General features: G+C 49.8%; 1 protein-coding gene across 1 annotated transcript in view; it reads left to right on the top strand.

The window, feature by feature from the left end:
- The window catches only part of MAPK1 (mitogen-activated protein kinase 1), a 107,846-nt gene that overhangs the window by 57,266 nt on the left and 35,790 nt on the right, over positions 1-14,790 (top strand). The window contains exons 3-6 of the mRNA XM_075321205.1: positions 2,203-2,392; positions 9,968-10,084; positions 11,100-11,214; positions 11,298-11,429. Coding sequence (XP_075177320.1) covers positions 2,203-2,392; positions 9,968-10,084; positions 11,100-11,214; positions 11,298-11,429 — 554 coding nt within the window. The remainder of the gene's footprint in view (positions 1-2,202; positions 2,393-9,967; positions 10,085-11,099; positions 11,215-11,297; positions 11,430-14,790) is intronic.

Raw genomic sequence — 14,790 nt, 5'->3', positions numbered from 1 at the left:
TTGTCGCACACCGAATCATATATTTGTCTACACAGTATTTTGTGTTGCAACTTGGGGAACTTTGTGCATCCAGTGATAGGAAATTTTAATTCTGAATTAATATTTTTAATTACATGATAGTTTTGTGTAAACAAAAGAAGTCATAGAATGCAATTTTAGTATTCAGCATACCATGACTGAGGCAGTCTCTTACTCTCCGTAGTGGGATATTCAATGCAGCCGCTTCAAGCCATGCTGGGTTGTTTTTCTTCTTTCTTGGACTGCTTTCCACTTGCACCGGAGTTTGAGGGTGGCGTGCCCTCCTGTTTTAGTGCCAGGAATGGCAGTCACGTGGCTGCGAGTATGCAATATGCATACTCCTGGCCAGACTCCGACTAGGAGGGAGGGGCGCGGCCTTGCACAATGCAAGTGTATTGAGCAAGGCCACCGCTCTCTAGTTGGATTTTGTCTGGGAGTGTGCATATCCCATACTTGTGGCTACATGACTGCCATTCACAGCTCTGAACCGGCAAATCCTCACAGCACACTGTACATGCAATATTTGAGTTTTTATAACTGCAGTCACATTGGTTGGCTGCAGACTTATGGATTTAGACTGGATAACACAAAAAATGAGCAACCTCAGATTTAATAATTTTTCTAAACGCCTATTAACAGGAAGTCCCAAGTGTCCCTAATATCTGTCTGAAGGACCTGACTTTCTAACAATCGGGTCTAAAATTCTGCGTTGTGGGATCCCACTTCCCTTCTCAGCCCTCTTCACTGTGAACGAGCCAGATTTTTGTTCTTTACACTAACCAAATCTGCCGCGTACTTTACTAAGCTGAGTTAACGCGAGAGCTTGTTCTTTGCACTATGTCCGTCATATTGTGGACATGTAGAATCCCACTCTGTATGCTGAGATCCCACAACCTTAAATGTCAGACCCAATAGGGATACCTGAGTCCTCCTTTGTGTATAGGTAGTGTTTAGGACGTTCACCAGTCTGAGGCGGCCCACTCTGCTCTTCAATAAAAAGTGCAGCCGCAGACTGGTGATTAGTATTTCTTTAGACATTTAGGATTTGATACACAGAATAAGTAGGAAACCATTCAGCATAAGCATGCAATCCAAGCTGCCCACACCCTGAAACCGAGCAGACCAGATTAAAGGAATACTTTAAGTAAGCCCTAGAACATTACTTTTAAGGTACCGTCACACTAAGCGACGCTCCAGCGATCCCACCAGCAACCTCACCTGGCAGGAAATCGCTGGAGCGTCGCTACACGGGTTGCTCGTGAGCTGTCAGACAGATCTCACCAGCAATCAGTGACCGGCCCCCAGCCAGCAGCGACGTGTGGAAGCGATGTTGCCCTTGGTAAATAAGGTAAATATCGGGTAACCAACCCGATATTTACCTTGGTTACCAGCGCACACCGCTTAGCGCTGGCTCCCTGCACTCCTAGCCACAGTACACATCGGGTTAATTACCCGATGTGTAGTCTGGCTATGTGAGCAGGGAGCCGGCACTGACAGCGTGAGAGCGTCAGACGCCGGTAACGAAGGTAAATATCGGGTAACCAAGGAAAGGGCTTCTTGGTTATCCGATATTTACATTGGTTACCAGCGTCCACAGAAGCCGGCTCCTGCTGCCTGCACATTTAGTTGTTGCTCTGTCGCTGTCACACACAGCGATGTGCGCTTCACAGCGGGACAGCAACAACTAAAAAATGGCCCAGGACATTCAGCAACAACCAATGACCTCACAGCAGGGGCCAGGTTGTTGCTGGATGTCACACACAGTAACATCACTAGCAACATCGCTGCTACGTCACAAAAGTCGTGCCTCAGCAGCGATGTTGCTAGCGATGTTGCTTAGTGTGACGTGGCCTTTAGGGAATGTCTCTTGAAGATTAGCTATGTCAATGTCGTTTGGCTTTGTCCTTCTATTATAAGAATGGCCATCATCTGACTTGCTGCCATGTAATGCTGTTTTCTCTCCTGGTGAAGGACCTGTATGGCTGTGGCTTTTTCCTACTAGGTCAGCAGTGTGCTGGATCAGCAATGCTCCTAGGGGCCATATTATGTAAGGGGTTGTGTGTGATACGACAGCCCGTTTTAAATAGCGGTTTGAGACATGTGGCTCTCCTATTTTTCAAAATGTCATTAATTTTACTTGGGCAACAGAAAAAGCACCATTTTACCTTACATTAATATATTCAGGTACATCGTTCAGGACCTTATGGAAACCGATCTGTACAAACTCTTGAAGACCCAGCACCTTAGCAATGACCACATTTGTTATTTTCTGTACCAAATTCTGAGAGGCCTGAAGTACATTCATTCAGCCAATGTTTTACATCGTGATCTTAAACCATCAAATTTGCTTCTTAACACTACCTGTGATCTCAAGGTGTGTAGTATGTGGTGTTTTTTTTTTTTTTTTTTTTTATGGTAGTATAAATAAGGCAGTCTTTTCATCCAGTGTTGTAGGCAAACTCTGTTCAACTCTCCTCCACTGCTTGTATAGGAGGGTGATGGTTCTCCATTTTCCTTATGAAAGCATTTCTTACCATTTGGTAAACTATCTAGCTTGACTTCACGTGGGCTTTTGGAGGTGTGTAGTTTGGGTTTCTTGATCTTCAGATGAAAGTAATGAGACTGCTGACTTCTCATTGCTTGCAGTGTGTGCCCCGTACACTGTCTGGATTCGCTGGTGATAGCTGATCATGTGACAGCACATATACAATTTGCATACTAGACATGCTCTGCCTCACTCTGTACAAATGAAGCTGGTCTAGTCAGAATGTGGCCATAAGTATGCAAGTTACATACTTGCCGTCACATGAGCATTCACCCTCACCAGTGACACCAGAGAATCCTCACCTTGTGTGGTGTGCATGCTGTAAGGATCCAGTCACACTAGGACTGTGACTGCAGACTTTCATCATATGAGTAAACAGCTCCTATTAGTAGAGCATGTATTTCAGTGGTTTGAAAGTAATAGGCCTATTTACAGATTCCAATTCTAGTGGTGTCACTTACTGGGCAGCTTAGTGTAGTTTTGGTAAAATCACTGTATAATCAGCAGTACATTGTCATTAGAGGACTACTTGGTGTGCTGCCAGGTAGTCCAGCATATTCATGAGCTCTGTATAACTGCTAGATCTGCTACAGAGAAATCATTCATTTTATCAAAATGATGGCAAACAGCTCAGTAAGTGACACATCGCTGGAATCAGAGGCTCTGTCTCTACATTATGCTGCTCTCAGATGGGGGAGCAAAAACCCTGGTGACAGATTCCTTTGAACTTTGAAATGCATGAAAGTTTCTATTGCTCTTGCAAGTCTTTAGGGGGAAGTGCATAGTTTGTTTTTTTTCTTAATGCCTACAGTTGACTTTTTTTTCCCTTTTCTTTGTCGCTCCATTGGGAGACCCAGACAACTGGGGGTATAGCTTCTGCCTCCGGAGGCCACACAAAGTATTACACTTTAAAAAGTGTAACCCCTCCCCTCTGCCTATACACCCTCCCGTGCATCACGGGCTCCTCAGTTTTATGCTTTGTGTGGAAGGAGGCACACACCCACTCAGCTTCTCATTTAGTTATATCGGTTGGAAGAAAAGTGGGCTCCCACGGGGCCCCCGGCATGTTCCCGTCTCACCCCACTAAGTCGGCGGTGCTGTTAAGGTTGAGGTACCCATTGCGGGTACAAAGGCAGGAGCCTCATGCCGTCTCCTTCACCATCCCTTTGCGGCTCTGGGAGAAGTGGGATCCTGAGCGGTCATCCAGTCACTGGGACCGTGCTCCCTCCGCAGCCCCTGGGGGAATCTGTCAGACAGGAGTTGGTTAATCCTCAGGGACCGGGCCCTGCATCACTAAGGTACTCTGTACCCCCATGGGGGATGTGCATGGAGCGCCTACATCCCGGACGCTGCAGCAGCTGCTTATTTGTGACGGCCGGCGGACTTCCGCGCCGACCGCGCCTGCTTGTCGGCCGCGGTGTTAAATTTAGGCCCCGGCTTCAATTGTGGCCCAGTAGCAAAACTCCCGCCCCCGGACCTGTCTATCAGATTTCTTATTTGCATACTTCCCAGGGGGCAATGCTCTAGAATCACTGCGAAAAAAAAGAGAAACACGTGATGGTGTCTCCGCAGTGGATATGTTGATCTCCCTAAGGTCAACAATGCTTGCTTAAGTAGTCTTATACTAGGCATTGCCCCCACTAGCCAGATTCCTACTCCACACTGATGAGGGGCAAATACCCCGAAACGGCTGTCTGTGGATGGATACCATGTTTGGTATAGGTGGTCTCCTTGACTGGAGACTGCCCTTCCCGTGGTTGTTCCTTCCCGGTGAAAGACCTGGCTAGTTTCCTGCCAGCGTTGAGAAACACGTGATGGTGTCTCCGCGGCTTTCTTATTTGCATATCAGGGATAAGGGCGGGACTGCCGACCTGACGTCGGCTGTGAGGGCCAGGGCATCCTGTATGTTCCTCCCCCCCTCACTGATCACTGTGGGGACTCCAGATTCCCGCACTTTTCTAACGCCGCCCACGGCTTCTCTCCTCCCCTAAGAGCTCCGGCAGCCATTTTTTTGGCACTCTGCCTGTGGAAGTTTTCCTGGAAAGAGCTCTGCAACGCTGGGAGACCTAAGGCAGGGAATCTGGAGGACACACACTCCGCTTTTTAGCGGTCGGTAAGCCACACCGGTCACCCGGTGCTGGTCCCCTTAGGGTGCCGGAATAGATACTATATGTATTTATATATTTCTGTTCGGTCGGGCTATATACCTGTTCCCATATACCCTCAGTGATCACTCTCCTAGGAGACAACAGCATGTCGTCCACAAGGAGCAAGAGGGCCAAAACACAGGGTTATTTTGCGACCTGTACCTCTTGTGCGGCTAACTTACCTGCGGGTTCCACCTACCCTCACTGTGAGCAATGCTCAACCCCTGTTTAACTTCCACAACCGGAGCCTCGGTCACTAGTGGGCCCCTCGGCTCAGGTAGAATCCGTTGCTCTACCTGTCCAGGCGGCAGGGACAGAGTTTGCAGTCTTTGCTGAAAAACTTTCTGAGTCACTCTCACAATCCGTGGCTCAGTCCATGGACAAATGGTCTGCCAAGCTGCTGGAAGCTTTGCAGTCCAGACCGATCCCTACACAGGCCCCGTGCCCTGTTGGATCTTCACCCCCAGGCCCCTCTCTGTCCGCGCTGCAGCACGTTCCCAGGGGGGGCCCTAGGTCTCACGTGGAGGACTCCGGCCCGGACCACAGTCCCAGACCGGCTAAGCGGGCCCGCTGGGAGTCTTCCCCGACTTCTTCACGCTGCTCAGGTTCCCACCGTGAGGACTCTCTGGAGGACGAGGCGGACGTCGCAGCTCAGTGCTATGACACTGACGTTGCTCTCAATCTTGATACACCTGAAGGGGACGCCATAGTAAATGACCTTATCTCGTCCATCAACCAGGTGTTAGATATCTCTCCCCCGCCGCCACCTGTAGAGGAGTCGACTTCTCAGCAGGAGAAACACCAGTTTCGGTTCCCTAAACGTACACTGAGTGCGTTTTTCGATCACTCTAACTTCAGACATGCTGTCCAGAAGCCCAGAGCGGTTCCGGACAAGCGCTTTACTAAGCGCCTCACTGACACACGTTACCCCTTCCCCTCTGACGTTGTCAAGGGCTGGGCTCAATGTCCCAAGGTGGATCCCCCAGTCTCTAGATTGGCGGCTAGATATGTGGTATCGATTGCAGATGGATCATCGCTAAAGGATGCCACTGACAGGCAGATAGAGCTCCTGGTCAAATCCATCTATGAAGCCACGGGCGCGTCTTTTGCCCCGGCCTTTGTGTGGGCACTCCAAGCTATCTCAGCTTGTCTGGCTGAGATTAATGTGGTCACACGTAATTCTGCTCCGCAGGTTGCGTCTTTGACTTCTCAGGCGTCAGCTTTTTCTTCCTACGCCATGAACGCAGTTTTAGACTCTGCTAGCCGTACAGCGGTGGCATCCGCTAATTCTGTGGCAGTCCGCAGGGCCATGTGGCTGCGCGAATGGAAGGCAGACTCTGCTTCCAAGAGGTTCTTAACCGGTTTGCCGTTTGCTGGCGACCGCTTGTTTGGTGAACGATTGGATGAGATTATTAAGGAATCCAAGGGAAAGGACTCCTCCTTACCCCAGTCCAAACCAAAGAGACCTCAGCAACGGAAAATACAATCGAGGTTTCGGTCCTTTCGTCCCTCCGCCAAGCCCCAATCCTCTTCGTCCAGCAGGCCGGAGAAAGGCCAGAGGAACTCCTATGCGTGGCGGTCCAAGTCACGCCCCCAAAAGGCCGCAGGAGGCACTGCTTCCAAGGCGGCCTCATGACTCTCGGCATCCCCGAACCGCATCCTCGGTCGGTGGCAGGCTCTCCCGCTTTTGCGACGCCTGGTGGCCACATGTTCAAGACCGATGGGTGAGAGACATTCTGTCTCACGGTTACAGGACAGAGTTCAGCTCTCGTCCCCCGACTCGTTTCTTCAGAACATCTCCGCCCCCCGAGCGAGCCAATGCACTTTTTCAGGCGGTGAACGCTCTGAAGACAGAAGGAGTTGTGATCCCTGTTCCCCTCCAGGAACATGGTCGTGGCTTTTACTCCAACTTGTTCGTGGTGCCAAAGAAGGACGGTTCATTCCGTCCCGTCCTGGACCTCAAACTGCTCAACAGACATGTGAGCACCAGACTGTTTCGGATGGAATCTCTCAGCTCTGTCATCGCTTCGATGTCACAAGGAGACTTCCTAGCATCGATCAACATCAAGGATGCCTATCTCCATGTGCCGATCGCACCCGAACATCAACGCTTTTTGCGTTTCGCCATCGGGGACGAACACCTTCAGTTCGTGGCATTGCCTTTCGGCCTGGCGACAGCCCCACGGGTGTTCACCAAGGTCATGGCATCTGTTGTGGCGGTCCTACACTCGCAGGGCCACTCGGTGATTCCCTACTTAGACGATCTTCTGGTCAGGGCACCCTCTCAGATGGCGAGTCAAAACAGCCTTACAGTCGCTCTGGCGACTCTCCAGCAGTTCGGGTGGATCATCAACTTCCCAAAATCCAAGTTGACACCGACCCAATCACTGACGTACCTTGGGATGGAGTTTCATACTCAGTCAGCAGTAGTCATGCTACCGCTGGACAAACAGCTTTCGTTGCAGGCAGGGGTGCAATCTCTTCTTCGGGGTCAGTCACACCCCTTGAGGCGCCTCATGCACTTCCTGGGGAAGATGGTGGCAGCGATGGAGGCAGTGCCATTCGCACAATTCCATCTGCGGCCACTCCAGTGGGACATTCTCCGCAAATGGGACAGGAGGTCGACTTCACTCGACAGGAACGTCTCTCTTTCCCTTGCAACCAAGACGTCACTTCAGTGGTGGCTCCTTCCCAACTCTCTATCGCAGGGAAAATCCTTCCTACCCCCCACCTGGGGGGTGGGGGGCGGTTTTTCTCCACCACAGGGCTCAGGGAACCTGGACTCCGAGAGTCATCCCTTCAGATCAATATTCTGGAGATAAGGGCAGTGTATCTAGCCCTATTGGCCTTTCATCGGTGGCTGGAGGGCAGGCAGATCCGGATCCAGTCGGACAACGCCACTGCCGTCGCATACATCAACCACCAAGGAGGCACTCGCAGTCGTCAAGCCTTCCAGGAAGTCCGACAAATTCTGCAGTGGGTGGAAGCCACAGCTTCCACCATCTCCGCAGTTCACATCCCGGGCGTAGAAAACTGGGAAGCAGATTTTCTCAGCCGACAGGGCATGGACGCGGGGGAATGGTCTCTTCACCCAGACGTGTTTCGAGAGATCTGCCGCCGCTGGGGAACGCCGGACGTCGATCTCATGGCGTCACGGCACAACAACAAGGTCCCGGCATTCATGGCCCGGTCTCAAGATCACAGAGCTCTGGCGGCGGACGCATTAGTTCAGGATTGGTCGCAGTTTCGACTGCCCTATGTATTTCCTCCTCTGGCGATGCTGCCCAGAGTGCTGCGCAAAATCAGGTCCGACTGTCGTCACGCCATTCTCGTCGCCCCAGATTGGCCGAGGCGGTCGTGGTACCCGGATCTGTGGCACCTCACGGTGGGTCAACCGTGGGCGCTCCCAGACCGCCCAGACTTGCTGTCTCAAGGGCCGTTTTTCCATCTGAATTCTGCGGCCCTCAACCTGACTGTGTGGCCATTGAGTCCTGGCTCCTAGCGTCCTCAGGGTTATCTCAAGATGTCATTGCCACTATGAGACAGGCCAGGAAACCAACGTCCGCCAAGATCTATCACAGATCTTGGAGGATCTTCTTATCCTGGTGCTCTGATAAGGGTTTTACTCCCTGGCCCTTTGCCTTACCCACTTTTCTTTTATTCCTTCAATCCGGAATGGACAAGGGTTTGTCTCTCGGCTCTCTCAAGGGACAAGTATCGGCGCTATCCGTATTTTTTCAAAAGCGTCTAGCTAGGCTTCCGCAGGTCCGCACGTTCCTGCAAGGAGTTTGCCACATAGTCCCACCTTACAAGCGTCCGCTGGAACCCTGGGATCTTAACAGGGTGCTAACGGCTCTTCAGAAACCACCTTTCGAGCCGCTGCGGGATGTCTCTTTATCACGTCTTTCGCAGAAGGTGGCATTTCTAGTGGCAGTTACATCGCTCCGTAGAGTGTCGGAGCTGGCAGCGCTGTCATGCAAAGCCCCCTTCCTGGTTTTTCACCAGGATAAGGTGGTTCTGCGTCCGGTCCCGGAATTTCTCCGTAAGGTGGTATCCCCTTTTCATCTCAATCAGGATATCTCCTTACCTTCATTTTGCCCTCATCCAGTTCACCAATGTGAAAAGGATTTGCACTCGTTAGATCTGGTGAGAGCACTCCGGCTCTACGTGTCTCGCACGGCGCCCCTGCGCCGTTCAGATGCGCTCTTTGTCCTTGTCGCTGGCCAGCGTAAGGGTTCGCAGGCTTCCAAGTCAACCTTGGCTCGGTGGATCAAGGAACCGATTCTTGAAGCCTACCGTTCTTCTGGGCTTCCGCTTCCTTTGGGGCTGAAAGCCCATTCTACCAGAGCCGTGGGTGCGTCCTGGGCATTGCGGCACCGGGCTACAGCTCAGCAGGTGTGTCAGGCAGCTACCTGGTCTAGTCTGCACACTTTCACGAAACACTATCAGGTGCATACCTATGCTTCGGCAGACGCCAGTCTAGGTAGGCGAGTCCTTCAGGCGGCGGTTGCCCACCTGTAAGAGGGGGTCGTTTTTCAGCTCTTTTTATCGAGGTATTCTTTTACCCACCCAGGGACTGCTTTTGGACGTCCCAATTGTCTGGGTCTCCCAATGGAGCGACAAAGAAGGGAATTTTGTTTACTTACCGTAAATTCCTTTTCTTCTAGCTCCTATTGGGAGACCCAGCACCCGCCCCTGTTCCCTTCGGGCTGTTTGTTCTTTTGTGTACACATGTTGTTCATGTTGAATTGTTCTTTTGGTTCATGGTTCAGTTCTCCGAACATCCTTCGGATTGAATTTACCTTAGACCAATTTATAAGTTTCCTCCTTCCTGCTTTTGCACCAAAACTGATGAGCCCGTGATGCACGGGAGGGTGTATAGGCAGAGGGGAGGGCTTACACTTTTTAAAGTGTAATACTTTGTGTGGCCTCCGGAGGCAGAAGCTATACACCCAATTGTCTGGGTCTCCCAATAGGAGCTAGAAGAAAAGGAATTTACGGTAAGTAAACAAAATTCCCTTCTTTTTTCTCTTTTTAATGACAGTTGAATAAGGTTATATTGTATTGGACTTTTATGGGTACTGTGATACCATATTTTGTTTTTAATTGAGTATGCTTGCAAAAAAACCCCCAAAAAACTAGGTGCAGGTACAATATAAATTGAAAATTGTGATCCACTCATGAAACCCCTATCTTCCAGAGTTTGGTATTTAATGCTTAGTAATACAGTAGACTTACATTTTTTTTGCTTTAACAGATCTGTGATTTTGGATTGGCACGTGTTGCAGACCCAGATCACGACCACACCGGATTTCTGACAGAATATGTGGCCACTCGTTGGTACAGAGCTCCAGAAATAATGTTAAATTCCAAGGTAGTCCTTGAATTGCATTTTAAACATAGTTGCATGTATAAATGTCTCGTTGACTGGTGTGAAGCTGCTGTATTTCTTTTCACTTGTATAAAATGACTGGGGATGATTAATTTATCAGTAGCCATTGGTTTTAATTTTTATTTAATAAAATAGTACACATACAAATAAGCAACTTTTAATGTAGCTTACCAGAGCTATCTACTACGATTGTCATATCTTCCATTCTCAAAATCCTCAATTCCTGGGTACAATCTGGATTTAGGGAAGACAGATTGTTACATTAGTGAGCTAGATTGAAGTTACTGCAGATCAGATTCTATGTTGATGACATGAGGAGAAGAGAGGAACTAGAGGCAGAGCTCCTCCTTCCTCCTATCGATCTGTAATAGAACAATTGGTCTTCACTGGATACAGTTTTTTTCCAGTGATTTGAGAACTTAGAAAATAAATGATCAGTCCTGGAGAAGAAAGAAGCGGATTCCACTGATCTTACAGAGTTGCTAATGTGAACAATTGATTTATGATTTGTGAAATAAAGACCATTGTTTTAATTTTTTAAATGTCACAAAAACGATCGGCATTCCAAATTCAGACTTGTTGGACCCCTAACTCTCCTGACAATCAATTGTCCATGGTTTTCATACACATTGTTGACCAAACCCATCAATATCTGGGGGTATGGTCAGTTTTTATCTCGACTAAAGTCCTGTATACACAGACAATCTAAACAAGCTCCCCATTTATCAAACCCAACCACCTGAATGACTCTGAAGCAATTTTCGATTCTCTAGTCTACGTTTTATAGTTTCAGTACATGTGCCACAATTTGTCTGTGGTGCTTTAAGTTTATGCTGAATTTTAGACATAAATGACATTCTCTCAAGACTATTAATATTTGAAGACAATGGCTATGTAAAATTGGTTTACATTACTTTTTTGGGGCAATGAGTACAAAAAAAGCTTCTGTTTACAGCTTAATGGGATGTATTGTAAAGGTCTGTTTTGTTCTTTTTAGGGTTACACCAAATCTATTGATATCTGGTCAGTTGGCTGCATTCTTGCAGAAATGCTTTCTAATCGACCCATATTTCCAGGAAAGCACTACCTTGATCAACTTAATCATATCCTCGGTAAGGGCAAATGGAAAACTATACAAGAAGATTAAGCCAAAGGTATCGGAGCTTAGCCTTTTACTTATCTGTTTCTTTTGCAGGAATCCTGGGATCACCTTCTCAAGAGGATCTGAACTGTATAATCAATTTGAAAGCTAGAAACTACCTGCTTTCTTTGCCACACAAAAACAAGGTGCCCTGGAATAGACTTTTCCCCAATGCAGACCCCAAAGGTAACTGATACCTCTATGGATTCTGATGTTTATTATATTAAATATAATGTATCACACACAAAAAGTTGGGGATATATTTGGCTTTTGGGTGAGATTTATGTAAAATGTAAAAATTTCATGCAACAGTTATATTTTATCATGAATGTAGAGTATTTCAGTAGAAGCGCGCAATGGTTATTTCCTAATGTCAAACAATTTTGACACAAAAGCCAGCAACAGAGGTGGGTATACCCCCAAAAAGTAAATCCCTCAATAACTTGTCATGTGGCCTTGAGCCCCAATGACAGCTTGACAACGACGTCTTATGCTGGTCACAAGTGGAGTTATTGTCTGCTGAGGCATGGCGTGCCACTCTTCTTAAAGTGCAGCGCTCATGTCATTGACGTTCTGGGGTACAGAGTTGCGAGCCTCTACATGGGGTCTCAGCTGAGCCCAAAGCTTTTCTATGGGATTCAGGTCTGCAAAAAGTGCAGGCCCCTCCATTTGAGGTACCCCAGTCTCAAGTAGCCATTCCCTAATGTGTCCTCGATCAGATGGAGCTTTGTCATCCATGAAGATGAAATTAAGCCTGTTTTGTTCATGAAGAGGCACAATGACTGGATGAATGATGATGTTATAGTAGTAGGGGCTCGACACTATAGCAGTCACAGTTCTGTATTGACTAGACACACCTGCCCACACTACCACCACCAATGGCTTGGCTGGTGAGAACATTGGCTGATGCATAGAGCTCTCCTTGCTGTTTACAAAATCATTGGCGACCATCATTCCGTCTGAGAACATTGAAGCCTCATGGCGAGGCACTGCTGTTAGGTGTTGTCCAGGTTTCCTAACTTCAAATTGTGAACACCTTGATGAGGAAGTGTGTGTGTGTATATACCAATTCTAATTGAACTCCAACTTTATTAGGCGATTCATGGATTGAACACCTGGTGTGAATGTTGCCATTAAGTTTTTTGTTAGAGAACATAAAGTTGTGCGAAAAGTACTGAAACATTGAACAGTTGGACATGTGCAATCAAAAGGTTAGAGAAGGTCGCATTATGTTCACCTGAAAAGCTTAGAGGGCATTTTAGGATCATTCTGAAATGTCACCCGAAAGCCAGGTTTCCCTGTTAGGTTCTGTTCTACCATCTGTAGGTATCTTATCAGCCTAAGTGAGTAGTTGAGGCAGGAGATACAGACTACAGCTGGTGTCACACTAAACGACAGCGACAACGACGTCGCTGTTACGTCACCATTTTCGGTGACGTAACAGCGACCTTGTAAGTCGCTGTTATGATCGCTGCTTAGCTGTCAAACACAGCAGAAGCAGCGATCATAAGGTCGCTGTGCTACATGTTCAGAGAGCAGGGAGCCGCGCTTAACGCTGGCTCCTTGCTCTCCTGCAGCACACATCGGGTTAATTAACCCGATGTGTGCTGCAGCTACATGTCACAGTTCAGAGAGCAGGGAGCCGCGCTTAGCGCTGGCTCCTTGCTCTCCTGCAGCACACATCGGGTTAATTACCCGATGCGTACTGCAGCCACATGTCACAGTGCAGGAGCCGGCACTGGCAGCAAGAGCGGAGGCTGGTAACCAGCGTAAACATCGGGTAACCAGGGAAAGGTCTTCCCTTGGTTACCCGATGTTTACGCTGGTTACAGCTTACCGCAGCTGCCAGTGCCGGCTCCTGATCGCTTCATTTCGTCGCTCTCTCGCTGTCACACACAGCGATGTGTGTGTCACAGCGGGAGAGTGACGACCAAAAAATGAAGCTGGACATTCAGCAACGACCGGCGACCTCACAGCAGGGGCCAGGTCGTTGCTGGATGTCACACACAGCGACAGCGACGGGACGTCGCTGCAACGTCACAGAAAATGGTGACGTAGCAGCGACGTCGTTGTCGTCGTCGTTGTGTGACACCAGCTTAAGGCTGCTTTCACACTACTTTTTCTTTGTCGCTCCATTGGGAGACCCAGACAATTGGGTGTATAGCTTCTGCCTCCGGAGGCCACACAAAGTATTACACTTTAAAAAGTGTAACCCCTCCCCTCTGCTATACACCCTCCCGTGCATCACGGGCTAATCAGTTTTTATGCTTTGTGTTGAAGGAGGCTGACACTCACACAATGCTCCACATTTTAGGCAGCAGCTGCTGATTATATCGGATGGAAGAAAAGAGGGCCCTAACAGGGCCCCCGGCATGCTCCCTTCTCACCCCACTAAGTCGGCGGTGTTGTTAAGGTTGAGGTACCCATTGCGGGTACACAGGCCGGAGCCACATGCCGTTTTCCTTCCCCATCCCTTAGGGGCTCTGGGGAAGTGGGATCCTATCCAGACACTGGGACCGGCCTCCCTCCGCAGCCCCTGTGGGATTCTGCCGGACAGGAGACGGAGTATCATCAGGGACAGGGCCCTGCATCTACAGGTACTCTGTGTCCCCTTGGGGACGGTGCATAGAGCACCTTGACCTCAGACGCTGCAGCGACTGCGGTGATTGGTATGACGCCGGGACTACCGCGCCGACCGCGCCTGCTTGCCGGCCGCGGTTTTAACTTTAGTCCCCGGCTTTTGCGGCCTAGTGCCTTACACTCCCGCCCCCGGCCCTGCCAGTCAGGGGGAAGGGCGGGACGGTCGGTCTAACGCCGACAGTGAGAGCTGGAGCACACTCGGCTGTCCTCCGCCCCCCTCACTAAGCACTCTACGGCACAGATCCCCGCACAGGTACTCAGTGTCCCCTTGGGGACGGTGCATGGAGCACCTTGGCCTCAGACTTGGCAGCGCCTGCGGGGTTAGTACAGACTACCGCGCCGACCGCGCCTGCTTGCCGGCCGCGGTTTTTAACTCTAGCCCCCGGCTTTTGCGGCCTAGCGCCTTAAACTCCCGCCCCCGGCCCTGCCAGTCAGGGGGAAGGGCGGGACGGTCAGTCTGAGGCCGACAGTGAGGGCTGGAGCACATTCGGCTGTCCTCCGCCCCCCTCACGTTTCACTCGGGGCACAAGATTCCCGCACCTTTGGGGTTACGCCCACGGCTCCCCCCTCCACTGTAAACGCCGACAGCCATGTTTTTAAGCAGCACAGCCGGGGGCACTGGTTGAGCTCCGCCGGCGTCCCCTGTCCAGGCGGCAGGGACAGAGTTGCAGCTTTTGCTGAGAAACTCTGAGTCATTTTCACTATCCATGGCTCAGGCTATGGACAAATGGTCTGTTAAGATACTAGGAGCTTGCAGTCCAGACCGGCCCCTTACACAGGCCCCGGGCACTGCGGGATCGCCCCCAGGCCTCTCTCGGTCTGCGACGAAGCGTGCTCCTGGGGTGGCCTCTAGTTATTACGTGGTGGACTCCGGCACGAACCGCAGTCCCAGACCGGCTAAGCGGTC

This window comes from Anomaloglossus baeobatrachus, chromosome 1 (assembly GCF_048569485.1).
Source record: "Anomaloglossus baeobatrachus isolate aAnoBae1 chromosome 1, aAnoBae1.hap1, whole genome shotgun sequence".
Classification (NCBI taxonomy): Eukaryota; Metazoa; Chordata; class Amphibia; order Anura; family Aromobatidae; genus Anomaloglossus; species Anomaloglossus baeobatrachus.
This window is presented reverse-complemented; position numbering and strand designations above follow the sequence as displayed.